Source organism: Notamacropus eugenii, chromosome 2 (genome assembly GCF_028372415.1).
Source record: "Notamacropus eugenii isolate mMacEug1 chromosome 2, mMacEug1.pri_v2, whole genome shotgun sequence".
NCBI classification, from domain to species: Eukaryota; Metazoa; Chordata; class Mammalia; order Diprotodontia; family Macropodidae; genus Notamacropus; species Notamacropus eugenii.
The window spans coordinates 276,527,952-276,544,233 of NC_092873.1; the positions used below are offsets into that span (position 1 = coordinate 276,527,952).

The window sequence follows — 16,282 nt, forward strand, 5'->3', positions numbered from 1 at the left end:
ACTTTAAAGCCAGTTGTTTTAAAAAAGCAAACACATTAAGTAAGGTCTTGAAGGTAAATTCCCCATGGGAATGGGGACTGGGGAAAATGGGCAAGGTATTAGGTTTATGAAGACAAAATTAAAAATTAGTTTCTGCCCTCAAGTTTATATTCCCTGAAGGAAGATAGACACTTTTTTTTTTTTAATTTGAGGAGAGAAAGAGCATTAATAGCTATATAAAAAGAAAAATTTCCCAGAGGCAGTACGCTTCATTGGTAAAAACATGGGATTTGCAGTGAGAAGTCCTGGGTACAAATCTCTGTTTTGTTACTTATTACCTATACACTCTTAGCCAAGTCCCTTAACCTCTCCAAGACTTATTTTTCTTATCTATAAAGTCAAAGGGGTTGAACTAGCTGGCCTCCCACATCCCTTCCAGCTTTAATCCATGATCTTAATATGCTTTAAGAGGCTGCTCTAGAGTTGGGCCTTGAACGAAGCTAGGGAGGAGTCTAGTAGGAGGTGAGGAAGGTGGGTAGGCATGAGGAACAGCCTGTACAAAGGCATGGAAGAAAGAGATGGAATGCCTAGTTTGGATAACACCCAGTGGCCTAGTGTAGCTGAAATGTACAGAGTTTATAGAAGGAAAGACTGGAGCCAGATTGTGATGAGCTCTAAAAGTAGAGAGACTAGAGATCACCACAAGAATAAAGAATTCAGTTAGGGGCTGTAAGGCAAAGGGTAGGATAAAATGTTAAAGAGTTATGATTAGATAAAGCAATTGCAGAGTTCATGAACAGGGAAGCAGAACACCTGTGGACAATAAGATCCGTGGTATGAGCATGGTCTCTGTGGAGTGGGGCAGTAGATGAACAAAACGAAAAACTGGGAAAACAGTGTCTGAGGACACATTGACATGTATACTAAAGTTCTCTTAATATGAGGGGAGGAGTTGGGACAGAGAAGCCCAGACACTGAATTCAGTGAGAAATGAGGAAAACTGTCCTATGGGTTGCCAGACCCCAACCCCCAGGGGCTGGATGAGATGGCATATTTGGATAGAGTAAAGTGGAAAGCACGAAAGGTTTCTGAGTGCTGTTATAGAGGTTGAAGTGAGAATGAAGAAAAAGTATTCTGATTCCACTACCAGTGAAGGAGGGGGTAAAGGGGGGGCGGGGTGAGAAGTACAACCAACACTGGGAAGGACAGCCAGGACACAGGGTCATCTGTGGGGAGCCAGGTCTCAGGGAGTCAAATATGAAAGGAGAAAGATAAAGAGAGATCTACTATTACTTATGGAGGAAAATTCCAGGGGCACAGTGGAAGGGCAGGCATACCTGAAGTGGGATGTTAGGCTGAGGTTAACATAAGTGAGAGGGGCTTTGTTCTTTTGCAGTATTTTGGAAATTCATATTCCTACAATTCCACAACCATTTACACATTTACCATGTGCCAACGCTGGGGACATAAAGACAGAAAAAAAATATTTTAAAGTTCCTTTCCTCAAAGAACTTACATTCTACTGGAAGATTACTTTGGAAGCTGTGTGGAGGATGGATCTGAGAGAAGAAAAACTGCAAGCTGAAAATCCAATGAAGAGACTGTTTTACTTGCCCATCTGAAAGACAATGAGGACCTGAAATAGGATGGTGATCATGTGAGTGGAGAAAAGAGTAGAGAGATTCAGCAGAGGAAGAATTCATAAGATTTGGCAACTCAACGGATAGTGGTAATGAGGAAAAGGAGAGTCCAAGAGGACAGTATGAACCTGGGTGAATATCAGAAAAAGGAGAATTTGGAGCAGCAGAATGAGGGGAGAAAGATAATACTTTCTCTTTCTGGCATGTTCAATTTGAGATGCCTATGGTTTATACAGCTGAAGACATAGGACATGTAGATGTTGATGAAACACTAGAGAACAGCAGCAAGATTCCTGCTGGATATATAGATTTCAAAGGGACCTGTACAGAGATGATAGAATCTGCAAAAGATAATGAAACCACCAAAAGAAAGGATGTAGAGAGATGAAAAGACAGTCCAGGATAGAGCCTTAAGACACACCAATGGTTAGAGAACAGAACACATGATGATCCCACAAAGAGACCAAGGTCGGTCAACTAAATATAAGGACAACTAAGAGAAAGCAGTGGAACCCAGGGAGGAGAGTATCCAGATGGAGGATTTGACACCGTGGTATTATATGCTACAAAAAGGTCAAGGATGAGAACTAACTTTTCTTGAGAAAAGTCCACTAGATTTAGTAATGAAGAGATCATGGTAAACTTGGAAAGAGCAGTTTCAGTTGAGTGAAGAGATAAGTAAATGGGAAGTGAGGAAATCGAGGCAATGCAAGCAGACAGCTTTTTCTCCAGCTTTATCTGTAAAAGGAAGGAGAGATTTAGAATAGCTAGAGGAAAGGTAGGTTCAAGTGATGAACATCTTGGGAAGAGCAGTCAGAATCTGGCCCTGATGAGATTTGTACAGGGTAGTAATTTCTTGACTTGCCACAATGATGATTTCATCCTTGAAAAGATTTAGGATCTAACAAGGAAGAAATATGGACCTGATCCTCACCAACAAGAAGGAAAAGGTATTACAGCAGAAAAGATGGGAATCTTGGGGTAGAAAGAGTACCCATTCTGTCTTTTGTGATAGAAAAAAAAAAGGAAGGCCAGGCATAGTCTAACACTAGATTTGTTAAATGTAGATTTCAAAGGGTTTTTAGGAAAAATAGGAAGGCCACTACAGTCTAAAAATTCTATATAGAAGATTAGGGTCAAGGGGGATGGTAAACTTTCTTTCTTTTTCTACAAAGGAAAATGTTCTGCTTCATTCTGTGATCGAATTCCATAGTTCTTTCTCTGGATGTGGAAAGCATTTTGCCCCAAGAGTTCACAGGGAATTATTTAAGTCCTTGCATTGCCATGAAGTACTAAAACTACCAGAATAATTTCTTGCACACTGTGGTTGTTGCTGTGTACAACATTCTCGTGGTTCTGCTCCTTTCACTCAGCATCAGTTCATATAAGCCTTTCTAGGCATCTCTGAAGTCTTCCTATTCATCATTTCTTATGGCACAATAGTATTCCATTACATTCATACACCACAACTTGTTCAGCCATTCCCCAACTGATGGGCATCCCCCTGATTTCCAGTTCTTCGCCACCACAAAAAGAGCTGCTATAAATATTTTTGTACATGTGGGACCCTTTCCCATTTTTATGATCTCTTGGGGATACAGTCCTAGAAGCAATATTGCTGGGTCAAAGAGTATGCACGTTTCTTTAGCCCCTTGGGCATAGTTCCAAATTGCTCTCCAGAACGGTTGGATCAGCTCACAGCTCCACCAATAACGAATTAGTGTTCCAACTCTCCCACATTTTCTCTAACATTTATCATCTTCCTCTTTTGTCACGTTAGTCAATCTGATAGGTGTGATGTGGTATCTCAGTGTAGTTTTAATTTGCATCTCCCTAATCAAAAGTGATTTAGAGCATTTTTTCATATGACTATAGATAGCTTTAATTTCCTCCTCTGAAAGCTGCCTAATCATATCCTTTGACCATTTATCAACTGAGGAATGACTTGTATTCTTGCACATTTGACTCAGTTCTCTACATATTTTAGAAATGAAGTCTTTATCACAGGCACTAGTTGTAAAAATTCTTTCCCAATTTTCTGCTTCCCTCCTAATCTTGGTTGCATTGGGTTTGGCTGTGCAAAAACTTTTTACTTTAATGTAATCAAAATTATCCATTTTGCACTCCATAATGTTTTCTATCTCTTGTTTAGTCAAAAATTCTTCTCTTCTCCATAAATCTGATAAATACACTAGTATCAATCTTTATACCCAGATCATGTAGCCATTTGAACTTTATTCTTGTGTATGGTGTCAGGCACTGGTCTATGCCTAGTTTCCGCCACACTGTTAGAGGATGGTAAACTTTAAAGAATGCAATCAGGAAGACACAAAGAAAAACAATTCTGACACACAGAAAAACAGTAACTGTTTCAAGATGGGAAGATAGGAAATAGGTTGAATGAATACAAAAGCATAGACCAATACTCTAAGAGGAGTTTCAGCAGTGCTTTAGCACAGAATGAGATAAGCTCTCAAGAAAAGTTAAGGATAAAAATGGACTTTTGAAAAATTATCCTAGGAAAACAGAAGAAAACTGTTGCTCCTCAAGAATGGGATGAAGACAGCTACCAGAGAAAAGGTAGAAACAACCAACCTTTATTTTGCTCCTCTTTTCTTTGTCAAGGAGAAGGTAAAATGGCTAATAGGAAAATGAATGCCAATATTAACAAGGAGATAGGAAGACTTCAAGCACCTACCTGCTTCTGATGAATTCAGATCACCCAGCCCAGATAAACTACATTGTCAGATACTGAAAAAATGATGTGAGTGCTAAGTCATTGTCACCTAAATCTGAAAGATCATGGAAAAACGAAAGAAGCACTGAAGGATCTGACGGTGCAGATGTTTTGATTTTTGATGCCTGGGAAAATTCTAGAACAACTCATTAAAGAGATGGTTAGTGAACATTCTAGAAAAAGAGGTAATGGTCCCAAAAAGCCAGCACTGACTTCAGTAAGAACAAGTCATATGTGACTAATCTCATTTCCTTTTGTAAAAGGGTTACTACATGGGTACATCAGAAAATGCTGTAGCTACAGTCCCCCTAGATTTGAGCCAAGCACTTGATAATTTACATTAATAAATAGTATTCTTATGGAGAAGATGCTTGTGCAAGTCTAAAATACAATTAGATGGGTTTGGACTTTGCAAAAATGAACAAATTGCAAGAGCAATGATTAATGTAAACTTGGAAAGTAGTCTCCCAGTAAAGGGGTTTACAAGATGAATCTGTGTTTGACTCTATCATAAAAGTTGTCTGATATGAACTTGAATCTTACCATGTTCTGATTAGGAGAAATTCCACTTCTGATGGTGGTGTTGCTAGGCTGAGCAGGTGAAGTTGAAGAAGGTCCCAAAAGGTCTTGCTTTCTTACTAGCTGATTTTCATTCAGTTCTTTATTTAGCCATGTGATTACTTCATAAAAAAAAAAAAAACAAATAATTTCAAACTTTTTGCTTTGCCCTTCCACTTTTACATTTGTTTCAAACACATTTTCGAACACATTTAAAACTTGTATTAAGCTTCAAAATAATTTTTTGAATTGCAAAAATCATTGCCAACTCTCCTAATGTGTGAGCAGAGACAATATATAGGATTATCTACATCTTTCCAAGAAAAAATGCTATGCTTTGATTTGCTGATCACCATGTAGGTCAGTCCTCACCTATCGTTGAAACTTGAGTAGAAAGTTCAGTCAGTCAGTCAACAAACATTTATTAAGCACTTACTGTGTGTCAGGCATTTGAGCTAAGCACTAGGGATATAAAAGACAATCCCTATTCTCAAGTAGCTCATACTCTAATGGGGGAGATGACATGCAAATCATTATGTACAAATAAACTAGATACAGGATAAACTGTAAATAATCAACAGAGGGAAGATACTAGAATTACGGAGATCAGGAAAGACTACTGGAAGGTGGTAGAATTTATTTAGGACTTGAGGGAAGCAAGGAAAGCCAGAGTCTTTGGCTTTCCAGAGTCAGAAGAGGAGTGTCTTATTAGTGGAATAGCAAAGAGATCAGTCTTACTGGATCAGAGTACATGGTGGGGTGTAAATTAAGGAGATTCAAAAGGCTGCATGGGTGAAGGAAGAAAGGGAAGGGCATGAGGTAGAAAGCAGGTTATGAAAGGCTTTGAAGGTCAAACAGAGGAATTTATATTTGATCCTAGAGGCAGACAGGAAATCACCAGTGTTTACTATGTAAAGGGGGTGATATAGTCAGACCTTTATATTCTCTGGAAGTTAAGGTATACCTATTAAAAAAAATGACTTTTACTGTTATTGAAAGTTTTCACATTGCCTACACTTCCCAATATTTCCTTTGCCACTCTTCCTACCACAGAGCTCTATCCCTTCTAACAAAGAATTTTAAAGGGGGGAGGAGTCTAGTTTAATCTACTCATAATAGACATATATCATAACTATTTTCAAAATAAACATTACTTCAAATTCTAAATTTAAAGAATTAAATAAATTTCAAAATGTAGTATCTCTACAATAAAAATGAGAAAAGGAATTACTCTCAGATAACCTTCATACACAGGGCTAGATATCACTATAGCAGTTTTACAATCTAGATGCCCCTACTATACTGACATGTATTTAACAAATATTAGTCATCTGGAAATGCCATGAGAATGGTGACAAAAAGTAGTAAGATTGTAATGAAAGGTGTTCTCAGATATCTTGGAAAGTATTTAAAAAAAAAACAACGAACCACAAAACTGGATGTGTTAACTGTTATTCTTTGAGTTCTATGTAAAATAAATACCAGGATAAAGAAGTTGACTATGAAACAGAATTACAGGATTTCATTTAAAATTTTAATTATCAAAGACTATACTCACAATACTTTTTCACTTACTGGACAATATTTACTGAAGTGCTATGTTCAAAGCACTAATGATGTTGGAATAAGATACAGTCTCTATCACCAAAGAGCTTATGGTCTTGTACAAGAGATGAAACAGTGAAACATGTACACAAACAATAACAAAAGGTAGGATGCAATGAGTGCATATGATAAGAAAAGTAACACAGTGTTTCAGGAATTCACAGGAAGGAAAAGGAAAAAAAAAAGCTCCATGGAGAACAGGGCATTTGTGCCAAATCCTTAACAGAAAGGTGGAAAATCAGTCTGATCCAAGAAGGGTATTCCACTCCTATCCCCATAACCATGATAGTCATTTCTTAAATACTATGTATATACTTACATTATACTTTTTAGGATGTATATACATATGTTAATTCCCCTCATGAGAAAATAAATTCCTTGAAGGCAGATAAATTTAAGTACAGTCTTTAAGCACAAAAGCAGAGTGGAAAGAGTTTGTTCTTAAAGAAACAACTAGGTAGGCTAGGAGTGGATACCTAGAAGTGCAAACCTTAAAGTTCTATACACCCATAACGTTAGATATTTTCATTCTACAAACTTACATTTTTCATTATTCTTCAGAAGCTGTTTGCTCTCTTCAAGTTTTTGCACTGTAACTTCTAACTGTTCTTGCAATTTGTTAACCTGAAATATTTCAATATAATTAAGTCATGTACTGGAAAAGTTAAAATAGGATTAAGAAGTTAAAGGAATTATTTCAATAAAGTGATGAAAAACATAAAAATATAAGGTATGCTGAGTCAAAATAGCTGACTTTTCAAACCAAACAGGCAATTTCATTATTTCCAGCTAATGGTTTAATTATATTTAACTTCAATTCAATCAGATCCTTTTGTAAGAAATTTTTAAAAATTCTCCAACATAGAATTTCATTCCTAAACAATAGCTACAATTTATAGAAGACTACATCAAATCTTCTTAAGTAGTTAGGAAATAGTTTTGAAAATTATTAAATATTAATTACCTCTTGCTCTTTATCCCGAAGAGCTATTCCAATATCTTGTACCTCCTTTTGTTCTTTTTTCAATTTTTCTTCCTTTTCAGCCAGTAGTTTTTCTTGCTGAATTGTAACTGTATTCTTCAGTTTTAACTTGCTCATTAGAGTTTTCACATCACCTTGTAATTTCTTGATAATTTCATTTGCCTATGGAAATAGTCTCATCAGATACATTTCTAAACTTAATTCCATAAAATGCATGAATTCTCCTAAAAGTCTTAAAACAAACCTTAAGAAGTTCAGCTGATAATGATTTTATTGTGGTTTCAAGTTTTCCTAGTTGTACCCGATTCTTCTCTCCATTTTCTTCTAGGGCCACCTGAATTCAAAAATATTTAAATTTTAACCTTTGTGCTCCACGACAGAAGTGCAACTTACTAATGTGTTTTTTATTGTTTTAACGCATTACTTTTTGTTCCTGCATTGTGTCAAATGCTTCTTTTGTTCTTATAACAAGCTGATCTTTATCCTTGATTTCCTGTTCCAAAACAGCTACTTTAGTTTGAAGCTGATTAATGTGCTTCTCTTTTTCATGACATTCAGCATCAAGAGTAGAATTCTCTCTTCTCAAAGAGAGGACTTCTTGTTTAACCCTTTGGCACTCCTAAAACAGACAAAATTATTATAAATATTTATAGGTTCAAATTAGAGATAGTAAGGTTGAAAATTCAGTCAAAAGTTTCTAGTGCAAGTGGCTTAAAAGAGCATAAAAATAATCTGTGCTGCATCTACATTTTTATAATGCAGTCTATCATAAAGGAAAAGTCACCAGAAATTTACCAACAGACATGAATAAACTAATAAGGCATTTTTTTTTAAAAGATTACAATTACAATTTAAAGATTACAATAAGCATCAAGGAGTTTTTTGAGACCTAAACTTCATTTATCTGAATTAACTCCTCATTTTTAACAATACTTTTTTTTTTGATAATCAAAACAAACTTGCAAGCAACACAAATTTCTGTACTGGTCTTGTGCAAAAAATGTCTTGAGTCCTTCACCTCTATGAGGAAGTGGATAGCCTGTTTCATAATTGGTCCTCTGGAATTATGGTTAGTGATGACATTGATCAAACTTCCTAATTATTTCAAAACCGTCTTTAACTATACAGTTATCACTGTATAAATTGTGCTCCTGATTCTGCTCACTTGACTCTGTATCAATTCATAAGTCTCTATGAAAACATCTTCATCACTTCTTATAGTACAATATTACTTCAGCACATCCATACACTATATTTTGCTCAACCATTCTCAAGCTTATGGGAACCCACTCAGATTCCCATTCTTTGCCACCTCAAAAAGAAATTTAATTTTCAATACCCTCAGTTTATTTTCCTTAGGCCTAAGGAAAATAAATCTCTTAATCTACACTCCCACTAATTTCTTTTTAGTCTTTCTCCCCTTTCCCTTCTATTTTCTTGTTGAAATTTATTTTTGCACCTAACTCTATGTGTATATATTGTTCTTCTCTTTCCTTTGACAAGCTCAGATGAGAGTCAAGTTCAGGTGTCAGTAGTTCCCTAAGCCATCTTGTTTGTATAGATGTTTAGATCAGTGACCCATAACTGGGCAGTGGGCAAAAAACTGCCAATTGGCATCTGTGCTTGTCAAGGTGTTTCAGTACAGGTCTGAGAGTTCCATTTGCCTGGGCACACTGCTTCTTACACTGGAATGCTCTGAATACTGCATTCCTGGCCAGATCTCATCCCCAGTGTCTGATGGCCTGTCTCCCTAAGATATCCTGGGCTGGAAAAATGAATCACTGACTTTTTTTTGGATTTCCCTATCATGATTGACTATTATATTTTCTATATCTTTTTGAAGTAGTTCTGAGGGGAACTTGATTACTGCTTCATAAGTAATAAGTATTTACTAATAACTCACAATTACACCACAATTTAACATCTACCAAACAATTTCTTTACAGTAATTCTATGGGAAAGGAAGTACTTATACTGTCACTTTCACATTACAAGAGGAGAAAACTGAGTCTCTGGAAGATTGTGAATTCCAGTTGTCTTGACAGAAAGTTATGAGACAGCAGGAAAAGAAAGGACTGAAAATCTTTAAGAGAGTATCCAATCCAGCATCTTCATTTTTACAGATGAGAAAACCAAGGTCCAAAGAGATTAAGTGACTTAACCAAAGTCACAAAACTCTGGCCTGAACCCAGAGTCTCAGACTCCAAAACTAGTGTCTTGAGTAATTCAAAATATCTACGAGAAACTAAGTACTTTCAAATTCAGAGCCATATTTCTCAGTTGCTTCTGGACCTTGACTAAAAGGGAAAAAAATTTACTGTTATTACTCTACTCTCTATTGAAGCCTTTTTAATACAACTCCCAGAATCTTTGTAGATTTTCTCAGGACCATCAGTATTTGTCACCCCGCTAAAACAAGCGAATAATTCAATTACATTTAACGTGATAAAATAAATATCTACCAAAAAATAGCACTGTTTTTAATTACAAAAAGAAAGTATTCCATACATCTTCTGCACCAGAGAGTTTTGCTTTAAGTTCTCTAATGGTAGAGTCTCCTTTGTACTTCCTTTCTGTTAGGTCTTTATTGGCTGCCTCCAATTCTGACAATCTGTTCTGAAGCTGGTGAACATTTCTTTGATGTATGTTTTCTAGTTCTTTTTTCTGCTGTTCATGCTGTTGCTGAGAATGAACCTGTGCCTATGTGTAGATAAATGAAAATATAAATAGCAAAAAATTGAAAAGATAAAGAGAAATATGAAAGAAATATAGTGAATGTCTTTTCTGAAAATATTAACTCCCCCCTATTTTAAAAATGTTCAACTTAAGCATGTCAAATAATTTCACAGGTCAAAGCTGCTAGAGACATAAGCATAAGCATATCACTTTGTTCTGCAATCGGATGGCATACTTTCCCAACATTCTTCTGGGGCCAAATTCAGTCATTACAATTATACAGTACTCAGTTTTATTTTCCAAAAGACTCTTAGAATTACTATAATCAAATTATTTCATTAACTAAGAATTTCACATATTTCCCTTTGTCTTCATACCTGGAGGGCTTTTTCCTTTTCATGTGTCAGTTCTTGAGAATGCTTGTTTGTCAGTGCTGCTGTGTGTGATGTCCATTCATTTCGTAATTTATCTAATTCCTGGATCTTTTCTGACAATGTCTGGACAATTTTAAACACAAATATTAAAAGCAGGAACTGAAAAACTAATAACATATCAATATTAACAGCAAGTGTTGAATCTCCCCTCAAATTTTCCTAGAGCTCTTCCATTTCCTGCCCTGTAAAGCATAATCTCCTTGAAGGCAAGGACTGTCTTCTTTCAGTCTTTGGATTCTCAATGTTCAATGGTACTTTGCACACTATCAGACCTTGAGTTTATTTGAATTCAATTCCACAATTATAATGCTTTTTTCCTTACACGCTGAAGACAAGCAAATATCATATTGATGAGGAGAAATAATTTGTAGGCCCCTTCCTTGTACCCAGATTCCCTAGCTTCACTTACAGTGGTCTTTTCATTGCATCATGAGGAAGTAGTCTTCATATTACAGTGAATGCTATTTCAATGTGTTTTAGAAAACTTTAGAGGAACCAGATATAATAAGAACTAGTATTGTAATAATAGCAAGGCACTTTAAAGTTTACAAAGCACATTACATGTTAACTCATTTTATCTTCACAACCAAAAACAAAAACTTAGAAAACCCAGAAGCAGCAAGGTAAAGAAAAAGGAACAAAAGAGAACAAGACTATTGCTAGCCCTCTTTCTACCATTACCATTGATGCCTTGCTAAAAAGAAGGAAGTTGAATGGTATGACTAAAGCAAGGTTCCCTCACCTAAAAACATTTTTCCTATGTTGCAAGGAATTTCACTAATTGGGAGATTTACTCGAGTCTATGAACAAACACTCTCAGAGGAACATTCAAATTCCATAAGGATTAGTTCAATAAAATTACTTTCCTTAAAATAGCTGACACGTATTGAAAAAAAGGAGTTTTAACTAAGGGATTGAAAAAAAGGAAGGAAAGGGACATTTCAGAGGAATTGTCTCTTTCATAGCAAAGAGGAACTTTGGAGAGTTTGAGGATACTGGGTTCTTTTGAAGGGCCATGGCACAGCAGAAGGCATAAAAGGGGCAGATATAATGAAAGTGAATGGGGAGCACTAAACACAAATCACTTCAAAATTTGGCCTTTTTTCTTCCCACTTTCAAAAAACAAAGTTGTCCTTTCAGTCCTTCTTCTCTTTGCCAGACTTTATCTGTCCTTCTTTCCAAACCCTATCTCTAGCCCCCTCCCCTCCAAAGAGGATGTAGGGAGGAGCTGATTTAAGCACTAATGCAGAGCTGAAGGTCACCTGGAAAATGATGCCAAGACACAGGCCCAGAACCAGCTGTACCCAACATACAGAAATGAGCTGTACAGAAATGACAACTGACCATTCATTATAAAGGCAATGACCATCCTTCTCTGTAGCTCAGTCCCACGGGGAAAGAGGCAGTTGACAGGACATTTCAGACAAATGGAATGGAACTGAGTGAGTAAAGACTAGAGATAAAAGCAAGTATAGGATCAAAAGAATGTTTGGATAGAACAAATGATTTGTGCTGGTATTTACATTCTGTATACAAATGAAGATAACTACTTTTTTTAGTTTTATTTCGCTTTTGTGGCAGAGTAGCCTGGCAACTGAGAGCATTAAACAGATGATCTACTAAGAAAAGAAGCACAACTTTGAATTACCTGTTGTGTAAAGTTTAACTGTCTGGTAACATCCTCTAGTGTTTGCTCCAATGATAATTTTTCTTCCTATTAAAAAAATCAAAGAAGGAATAGAACTACTAAAAAAAAATAGTCAATTTTCAATTTAATGAAATTGGTCCCAAAACAACATTTCTAAGATCAAATGAGTTATGCAGAGGGCTTTGAAAACCTTAAGTGCTATACAAATGCTAGCTATTAAGAAATCAGAAAATGTCCAAGCATACCTATTTTTTTTTCAAGGAAATAGCAGTTTATGTTTGTATGGGAATTTATACTTTTCAAGGAATTTTTATATTTCCTTATTTAAGATGGAGTAGGTAGGGTGAGCTTCATTATTTATATTTGGCAACTTAGGCACCAAAAGATTATGTGACTTGCTCAAGGTCACTGAGCTAATTGGTAACAATTCTGAGACACCATTTTCCAGACTCCTAATCTAGCAATCCTTTTTATCTATTTGCACTATCTCCTCTACAATGAAAATTCTGAAATAAACTTGAAAATGAAATGGAAATTTGCCTCTTTTTAACTACCTATTTAAACTTTCTCAAAACACACTGTGTGATAGCAAATATCCAAATTTCAGAACATTTTATGGTAATTCTTTCATATTCATTAAAAAAAAAACACAATCAGAGAACTTTAGAGCTAGAAGGGACCTCAGAAATCTCTAGTCTAACTGTCTTCACTTTACAGATAAAAAAATGCATCCCAGAAAGGCAGTGTGCAAATTCAAACCTTACCTTGCTACATTTCAAACAGCCTGCTAAAAATTTCTTTATTTCCATATCATTTCCAGGTAGAAGTTTTAAAGAAAGATGGGTAAGATGCTTAAAGGGATTTGTCTCCACCACATTTAAAAATACAGGTGAGTGATCCAATATGGCTGTTGTAGAAACTAACTGTAGCAAAAACCTTCAAAGGAAAGTTTACACATTAAAATATTTATCAAGGTGGTGGAGCTGTGACATTAAATCAAGAGCACTCCCCTTCATGGGTATACAAGAGAGTACGTATCTTAGGATGCTGACAACAGTATCTTTTGCATTTAAAAACAAACTAAAAAAGGTGGGAGACAGAAAAACCCTGAACTTCCCAATTAATATAAGGCTTAAAATGTTTGTCAAGAAGGTACAATGATATAAGCCCTAACCTGGAAACCAGCTAACAATTGTTCCCAGCATACAAATAAGGCAATGATTCATATCTAATTCTTCAAAAATAACATCTGTAGAGTTCCAATCCTATCCCAAGGTATCAGGAAAGAAAATAAAATGTTCCTTGAGCTTGAGGGGGTTGTGGTGGCATAGAAGAGAGGCACTTAAGTTCAAGGTTTCATTATATAAACATTTTAACAAAGAAATGCACTGAAAAACATTCTGGCATACTACAGATAAATATTTGATTATCACATAATTTTGAGTTGTATAAATGCAAAACCTGTGAACAAATATATGAGAAAGGCTGAATCCTAATTAAAATGAACTAAATTAAAAGATTCAAAATTTAGCTCCCATTTTTTATTTTTATCTGGTTGAAAAGCATTTATACAGCTAAATTAAATACAATCAAATTCAGCACAAACATAAATATACAAATGGGTTTCATTATAAACTGGCATTTGTGCCAAATAAAAAGCAAATCAGCTTTCTAAAAAGTTTCACTGAAATAACACAAAATGACACTGCATGTGGAAAAATATTCTGAAAAGAATTTTGACTTGACAACAGATATATCCAAATTCTTTTGCTTTCCTATTCCATTCTTCATTACACACACACACACACACACACACACACACACACACACACACACACACCTAAGAAAACTTTTGTTAAAATGGTTTTAATGACTTTATCCAGATTTGGGAACTTGAGGGAATATAACACTATTGATTTTAATAAAGATAATTTGAAATTTTAGGTTTAATAAAGGCTAAATTTAAAAAAAAGCAGAAGTATTCTTAACACTGGAGAAAAACTGGCTAGATGAAACGTCTTTCAAAAGAAAATTTAGTCTAAGATTGTTCAGTAACACAGTGTCCCCATGAGACTTACCGTGGAATTTCTTTGCCTTGTTCCTGTGTACACTGCTGTAACAGATCTATAAATTTTTGTGGAAAAGCTGAAAAGTCTACCAGAAGACCTTGCTGCAGTTTCAAACTACATATATGTGAAATCAGAGATAAGAAAAGGCAAATTTTAAAATTTGGGTATTGTAATTTTAACATTTTCTTTTAGTAAATAGCAATGTTAAGCAATAGTATTCAATGTCCTCAGGATCAACTTGACTCTAACTGCAGCTTTTCTATTTTTAGCAGAATACTGATATGCTCTAAGAATACATATTTCCACAAACTTGCAAATATTCTGAATAGAATTAGTTTATAAACACCACAATTTCCCCAAATTACACAGAAAATTCCAATTTATTCAAAGTTTCAAAAAGGCTATCAATGTACCCATAAAACATTAAGAAATTACAGCAAAATATTCAAATTTAATTAGATAAAGCACAGAAAACTCTTAAATCATCAACTTACCTCTGAAAATCTTCCTCAGATATAACAAGATTATACAGAAAAAATGGATCAGCATCATCAGTCAACTGAATGACTAAATCCTAAAAGAAATATTTGTTTTAAGTATTTAAGTGCACAAAGATGTTACAAATTATTTATCTGTCTCTTAGAAGTAAAATCATCTGATATGGGAAAAATATTGTCACTGAGTTCTCGTGATAATTATTGCTGAATGACAAATAACAGATGTAGAAACCTAGAGGTTAAAACCTATGTCTTTATTATGGCTCAGGCATAGGTTGAGAGCTTAGAAAAATAACACTGCAAGAGTTCCAACAAAGCTTATATAGTTTTCAACTACATCAGAGCCAGAGAAATCATTTTTGTTTACAGCTTTCACAAGGGAGACAGAATCTCACATATGTTATCCAGGGGAAGAGGAAACAAAATTTTACAGATATAAACTTAAAGGAATTTCTTTTCAAAGCTAGGATTGTGAGATTTACCATGCAAGGTTACATTTGGAATGTTTACAATGGGCTAATTGAGACAGAAGATGCATATGCCAAAAGATAACCACAAGGGCAGGGCAGGTTGGGATCCTTCCACAAATATAAGTTATATCACTTGAGAAGCACTGACTAAAGCTGTGGGTGTAATAAGTTCCCTTTTTCTCTCTTTTGCTTCTTATTTCAGGAATATGAAAGCCTTCACATAAAGCTAATGAAAGGGACTCAAAAACTCTTTTAATACGTCTACAACATCAGGCATCACAACTATCACTTTCGGTCTACTTTCTCATTTATGTTATTCAAGGCTATCAATAATTCTTTTTTTTTCCCCACTTAATCTTTACTGCAGCCTTAAGTAGGATGGCCAATCTACTCTGATAACCACATAGGGCTGAAAGAATTCTAGGAGAGGTTCAGGAATACAGAGATACAGCTTAGTGGCAAGATGTCACATCTTTATGTTTTATTCCTAACTACATCATACTTGGCTAATTCTAACTTAAAAGGAATTATTTAGGATTTGGAGCAATAGCAGATTTTTGAGCCCATGCTGTACAACTTCCTCATTTTAGAGATAAGGAAACTGAGGACTAGAGGTTAGGTTTCTTGCCCAAGGTTAAGTTTCTAAACTCACGATTTTGTCAGCCCTCTTTTAAGCAAAGAAATCAAGAGGACTGACAACTTATTTCCCTCAGAAAAGGAAGGGCAGGGGAAGGAACCCTCTTCTCTAACAAGGGTATAAGATATCAGGTTGTCAGGGTTGCACATGAACCAATTCTGTTTAGCTCCAGGTGGCAGGTGAAATGGCACCTGAGACCCATCTGTCTGTCTCTATTCCCAAGTCAATGGTCTCTTACAATGAGATTCAAGTTTGTTTTGTAGGTGGTTCAGAATCATAGCGCTGGAGGACTGACCATTAATCAGTCTTCACAGCAGAGTAGGTATAGTTGGGAAAGTCAGAAATGAATG

At 35.5% G+C, this 16,282-nt stretch overlaps 1 protein-coding gene across 3 annotated transcripts in view; it reads right to left on the reverse strand.

Moving 5' to 3' along the window:
- SASS6 (SAS-6 centriolar assembly protein) overlaps positions 1-16,282 on the reverse strand; it is a 30,985-nt gene that overhangs the window by 9,887 nt on the left and 4,816 nt on the right. For all 3 annotated transcript variants that reach the window (XM_072644104.1, XM_072644105.1, XM_072644106.1), the window contains exons 3-13: positions 14,823-14,902; positions 14,338-14,442; positions 13,024-13,195; positions 12,260-12,325; positions 10,555-10,674; positions 10,010-10,201; positions 7,926-8,120; positions 7,746-7,835; positions 7,484-7,663; positions 7,062-7,143; positions 4,900-5,036 (exon numbers count right to left, since the gene is read on the reverse strand). In XM_072644104.1, coding sequence (XP_072500205.1) covers positions 4,900-5,036; positions 7,062-7,143; positions 7,484-7,663; positions 7,746-7,835; positions 7,926-8,120; positions 10,010-10,201; positions 10,555-10,674; positions 12,260-12,325; positions 13,024-13,195; positions 14,338-14,442; positions 14,823-14,902 — 1,419 coding nt within the window. The remainder of the gene's footprint in view (positions 1-4,899; positions 5,037-7,061; positions 7,144-7,483; positions 7,664-7,745; positions 7,836-7,925; positions 8,121-10,009; positions 10,202-10,554; positions 10,675-12,259; positions 12,326-13,023; positions 13,196-14,337; positions 14,443-14,822; positions 14,903-16,282) is intronic.